Below are 5,817 nucleotides of genomic sequence, written 5' to 3' on the forward strand. Positions count from 1 at the left end.
CAGCGAGCAGCGGGAGAGCAGAGCAGAGCGCGCCGCGGAGCCGGGGCGCCCTCACTGCGCGCGGAGCCCCGCCGAGCCCCGCCGAGCCCCGCCGAGCCCCGCTGAGCCGGGGAGGAGGCAGTGCCGCCAAGCCCGCGCGGGACGCGGCAGCAGCACCCGGCGCTTGCCAGCGGTCGCCGCCCGGACCCCTGGGGCGCCGGGCTCAGCCTGGGCGCCCCCCGCCATGCGCGCCGGGCTCCGCGGCTTCTCCGAACAGCCCCAGAGCGGTGGGCACCGGCACCTGGGCCGAGGCGCCTCTCGCTAGAAGTGGTCGGGATTCCGGAGCAGGGGGTCGCCACGTCGGGGACGCGGCCGGGATCCGCGGAGTCGGCCCCCGAGCGCGGGGAGCGGGGCCGCCCGCGCCGCCCCACCATTACCTCCCCGGGTGGCAAAGAGGAGCTGGTGGCGGTCGCCTCCCGGCTGTGGCAGCGGCGGCGGCGCGCCTGCCTGGCGGCCGTCGGCGTGCTCCTGGCCATGGCGCTTGGGCTGCTCATCGCCGTGCCATTGCTGCTGCAGGCGGCGCCCCCCGGCGCGGCGCACTACGAGATGATGGGCACCTGCCGCATGATCTGCGACCCGTACGGCGCCGCACCCGGCGGGGGGCCGGCCGGCGCCAAGGCGCCGCCGCCGGGACCCAGCACTGCCGCGCTGGAAGTCATGCAGGACCTGAGCGCCAACCCTCCGCCCCCTTTCATCCAGGGACCCAAGGGCGACCCGGGGCGACCCGGCAAGCCGGGGCCACGGGGGCCCCCTGGAGAGGCGGGCCCTCCTGGACCCAGGGGTCCCCCGGGGGAGAAAGGCGATTCGGGGCGACCCGGGCTGCCCGGCCTGCAGCTGACGGCGGGCGCGACTGGCGGTGTCGGGGTGGTAGGTGGCGGAACTGGGGGCGGCGGCGACTCCGAAGGCGAAGTGACCGGCGCGCTGAGCGCCGCCTTCAGCGGTCCGAAGATAGCCTTCTATGTGGGTCTTAAGAGCCCCCACGAAGGCTACGAGGTGCTCAAGTTCGACGACGTGGTCACCAATCTCGGCAATCACTACGACCCCACTACCGGCAAGTTCAGCTGCCAGGTGCGCGGTATCTACTTCTTCACCTACCACATTCTCATGCGCGGCGGCGACGGCACCAGCATGTGGGCGGACCTCTGCAAGAACGGGCAGGTCAGTCCCCCTTCACCGCCGGCCCCCGCAAATCCCCGCAGACTCTCCTCCCCATCCCGCGCCCCAGACCGCCTGGGAGACCAGACTCCTTTCTCCCCACTCGCGAGCGCCCGGCGAGCCCCGGGAGGGAGCGCGCCGCAGCATCCAGCTTCCCGGCGCGCCCCGGTCGCGTTTGTCCGAGTGTAGCGCGGGCGGGCTGTGCCCCAAGCGCCCAGAGACCCCGCCACCGGCACTTTCCAGCTACTGGCGCCCTCGCCAGCAGCCCCGCGGACTCCTTGGGAACCTCATCCTTCTTTACCTCTCCCTTTGCGCCCCCGTCGCCCCTTTGCCCTCCGGTCTTCTTTCTTCTCCGCCCCGGTCCCCCTTGTTCTCCCCCTTTCCCGCTGGGTCAGGGTTTATGAAGCCCCCTCTCCCCTTCCTTCCGGGACTTGACTTGCCGGCTGCCGAGAGGAGGGGACCGGAAAGGAGCTGGCCAAGTTGGAAAGAGAGGAGAGAGTGAGAGAGAGAGAGAGAGAGAGCGCGAGCGAGCCTGGGTGAGAGTGTGGACCCTGGAGCCTCGGACAGAACGCCTGCGGGGGTTGAGGGTCGCCATGTGGGTGTTGGGCAAGGCCCAGGCGGTGGTGCCGGGACCCACCTGCTCTGGCGGCTCGCCCCCAGGTCCGGGCCAGTGCCATCGCTCAGGACGCCGACCAGAACTACGACTATGCCAGTAACAGCGTGGTGCTGCACCTGGATTCAGGGGACGAGGTGTACGTGAAGCTGGACGGTGGGAAGGCGCACGGAGGCAACAACAACAAATACAGCACATTCTCGGGCTTTCTTCTGTACCCGGATTAGCCGCGCTGGGAGCTGGCAGAGTGGCTTCAGGCCGCCCCGCACCCGTGGCCAAGAACTGCTCCGTGGGTGGAGAGGACCACTCTGCTTCGTGACACTTCCTGACATCGACGGAAAAGACGCATCCCTGCTGTCCTCCCTGACCCGCTCTGACCTTAGTGTGTCTGCGACTCACCTGGCTCCACTCTGGGCTGTCCTCCTGGTCCCTGTCCCCTACCTGGGGATATTGAAAGGGATGCCCAAGTGGTGAGGTGAGTGTGACCCCGACCCCAAGGTGGAGGCAGCTCAGTTCAGACTTCACAAACCTGATTGGACTGGACAGGCCTGGCGGGAGGCCTGCCCTTCCAGTCCCCCTCCTCCTCCTCGGAGTGCCCTGAGAGGGAGGGCTCCCAGCCCTGGTCATGCAGGTAGGCCAAAGTGAGCAGGAGCTCCTTGGGGCATCCTTCTTTGTGACCCAAAATACCTGTGCAAATTTCCCTGTCCATCAGCCAGAAACCACCCACAGCAGAATCCCAGCAAATGGAAAATTCTCCTCTCCACTGCATTCCCGAGTCAGACCCACCTTGATGCATTAAATTATGTTTTTAGACTATGGTCTCCGACTCTCTCTTAGCGTGGCCCCAGGACTGGGCGGTGGGGGGGAATGGGGGTGGCGGCTCCAGACATCCTTCTTGGCATAAAGACCTTAACTGGGCCCTGAGTAGCATCACCTACACCCTGCTTGCCAGCCACCCAGACCCTGCCACCTGGGGTGGGCGAAGAGACATGGGGAGATGGGATGGCAGCCTCCCACCCCTGGGTTATAGGACCCCCAGAACCTGAAGAGCCCAGAGGAAGGTGGGGGAAAGTTAGAGGCCCCTGGAGAGGATAGCTTTATGGGAGGAGGTCAAAGGGAAGGGAGGGGAAGAGGAGGCATGCTCTTCTGCAAATGGGAGGGATGAATGAATCACTCTCCAGCAGGTGGTCTCTGAGATGTTTAACCCCTAAAGGGAAACGCAGAAGTCCTCCAGAGATACACCCACTCAGGCACATAGTACACTCAGCACAGGTCTGTTTGCTCGCAAACCAGCTAGATCCATATCTCAGAATAGCTGGTAAATGGAGATAATTCTGTGAACCATCAGTTCCCCAAATTCACTGGGAACCCCGCGTTGAGATAGGCACTATGCAGGAGGGACAGCACTTTTCTAGGGCCTTCCCTTCCATTTGCATGGTAGTACGAGTTCTGAATGTAAGTGCTTTTTGGGTCTCTCCTCTCTACTTCCCTTTGCCATTCCACACGCAGGAGTTAGGAAAGCACCCCATGTGGCTTTGATTTTTTTTTTTCTTTTTACTCATTTGTTTCGCTTTTAAATCACAGAGTTCCGATCAACAGTAAGTTATCTACAAAATAACCAGCTAGCAACCGGTTAGTGCCTACTGAGCTCGTTTTGAGTGGTTGTTTGAAGGGAAATGTGAATGTGTGCACAGAGGCGAGCCCAGAGTGCGTGGACCTGGGTATAGCTGTAAAAACGCACCCGCAGCCATCATGCAGATATAATGTTATGGCTGTCATCACTTATCCAAGTGACACATGTGCACACACATACACACTCCACCACCTCTCCAGTTCCAGACCCAAAGGGAACCCCAGTTCCCCACCTCTGCCCCTGCGTACCCCCCTTGATTTTGGAGCCCAAACCCAGCTGAGCCCTGGAACTGGGTAAGGCAGAATTGGGGCCCATCTCCTATTGCATACGTATCAATTTCTGATGCTTTTCGATTGTATCATCCAGAAATGCGATTAAAACCAAATGTCTGAGACCCAAATGAAGTCTAATTGCTATGAATCTGCAATCCCCAGTGGGCCCCTAATCCTTTTTGACTTATTCCTCCCCTTCCTCCGATGAGATGGAGCTTAGACACAAAGCCCTCGGTTTAAATTTCAAAAATTAAAATTGACATGCAGCGGTGGCTTTCCTGGGAGCGGGAGGAATTTCTAAGGAGGCGCCCGAGCCCAGCTTTATCCTCTGCATTAAGAAGCAATTTGTACTTCTAATAAAACCCCCACCACTCCCCTTTGGTGGCAGGGCAGTAGAAATGCCTTGCCAGGGTCTGGCTGTTCACGACACTTAGACAAATTTGAATCTGCGATTCCTCCATCGGTATTCCCTGATGCAACTGGGCTCCTTGCAATTCTAATTCAGCTGGGCTGCCTGGAGGAGCTGCCAGAAGTGTCAGCTGCTAAGAGGTTGATAGATTGATGAGGTGGTCGGCTGGAGGCAGGGGCTCACCCGCCCAGGACAACCTCTCTCTGTGTCTGCATGCTCTGAGTGTCCCCGGCAGGCCCCTCCAGACTCCTTCAAGCCCATGATCCCATGATCTCTGGAGGGTGCCCTGAGATGGAGGCAAGGAGGGATGGGGACACCAGGCCTCCCTCTACTGCTACCTTGGTGTGCTATCCATCTTGGGGTGCTTGTGGAATGTAAGAAACCTTTTGCTCCAGACCCTTACACTCTTGTCTCTAGTTGAGTATCATTACCTATTGTACTTTGAAAGTATTGTCTTAATTTCCTAATCGCTTTTGGGCCCATTTTCTAACTGTGTTCTAAGGATGGTATTATCCTACGGGCATCTCCCAGGAAGTAGGAAAGTTCTTACTCTGCTCATCTGGGAGGTGGGGAAATTAGAGCTCCAAGAGGTCCAGTGACTTGCCCAAGTTCACAAAGCTAAAAGATCAAACCAGGACTTGACCTCCAGGCCGGGCCTCTGCCCAGCTGCCCAGAGCAAGCATATCCACCTCCCAGAGTTCACGGGCCTTTGAGAAGAGATCAAATGGGTGGGAAACACTTCCTATTCTTTCTTACATCCTCTGATGCAGGGAGTCTCAGCACCCTTCAAAAGGTCAGGCAAGAAGAGCCAGTCATGCTTCTTTGACCCAAGGGAGCACCCCAGATGGAGGGTTCCACTCTTGAGGATAGGCTGAACGTGCTGGCCTTGGGGACCATGTTGATGGCCCCATAGGACCCTTAGGTCACCAATTCCAAATGCTCCATTTAGACCTAACTGTCTCCATCAGCAACCTACCACGCCCCTTCTCCTTAGGGTCTCTTGACCACCTTATCTTATAATGGCTCTCCCTTCTCCCTGTTGGTGGTGGAGGGGGGGCACCTTGCAGGTGTAGTGAGCACAACTGTCCCTGATTGGCAAGAGGCCACTTTCTTTATTCCCAGAATTTACATCTATGTGGCTAATTATTTTCAGGACTGCCTGAGTGCATGAGATACACACCCGGGCCTGGACATTTGGATAGAAGTTATGCCTTCCACTACATTTTCCTCCCATCTGTGTGAGCAGACAGCTCTCTTGGACACCTGAGACAAAGCATCCAGGACCCCTTCTGTATGGGGCTCTGATGCGAGTGTAGAAGGGCCATATTACAGAGACCAGTTCCTCCAGACTTCACTGATCATGCAGTCCCATTGGACAAACATTTTTTGAGCACTCACACCCAATCTATGTGTTTGACTTGTGAATAATTTACATATACTACTGTCAATCCATACTTTAAAAAAATTCTAATTTTTTTGTATTCATATTCATTGAAGGATCTCCATATTCAAGTCAGTAACTTTCTTCCAGCTGGCTAACCAAGTTTGGGGAAAAAGTCTCCTCTTACTGGAATGGAAAGAAACAAAGGGTTAACCCATGTGTTTCCCTTCGAGTTGCCATTTTTCCAGAATCTTAGGCAAGAAAATATGTTCTTTTATGTGTCACAGGTAAGGCTGCACACTTTAATTCTTTGCA

General features: G+C 57.7%; 1 protein-coding gene across 1 annotated transcript; it reads left to right on the plus strand.

The window, feature by feature from the left end:
- The first annotated feature begins 227 nt into the window (after positions 1-227).
- On the plus strand, positions 228-2,610 carry C1QL2 (complement C1q like 2). Its single transcript, XM_004759751.3, has 2 exons — positions 228-1,197; positions 1,855-2,610. The coding sequence occupies exons 1-2, from the start codon at positions 514-516 to the stop codon at positions 2,032-2,034; spliced, it is 864 nt and encodes a 287-aa protein (XP_004759808.1). The 5' UTR covers positions 228-513; the 3' UTR covers positions 2,035-2,610.
- The last annotated feature ends 3,207 nt before the right edge of the window (positions 2,611-5,817 follow it).

This window comes from Mustela putorius, unplaced genomic scaffold (genome assembly GCF_011764305.1).
Source record: "Mustela putorius furo isolate JIRA1106 unplaced genomic scaffold, ASM1176430v1.1 tig00003867_pilon_pilon_pilon, whole genome shotgun sequence".
In the NCBI taxonomy this organism is placed as follows: domain Eukaryota; kingdom Metazoa; phylum Chordata; class Mammalia; order Carnivora; family Mustelidae; genus Mustela; species Mustela putorius.

Coding starts and splice junctions, on each gene's coding strand:
- C1QL2 (XM_004759751.3), top strand. CDS start 514: ATGGCGCTTGGGCTGCTCATCGCCGTGCCATTGCTGCTGCAGGCGGCG. Junction 1,198..1,854: donor ACCTCTGCAAGAACGGGCAG/GTCAGTCCCCCT, acceptor GCTCGCCCCCAG/GTCCGGGCCAGTGCCATCGC.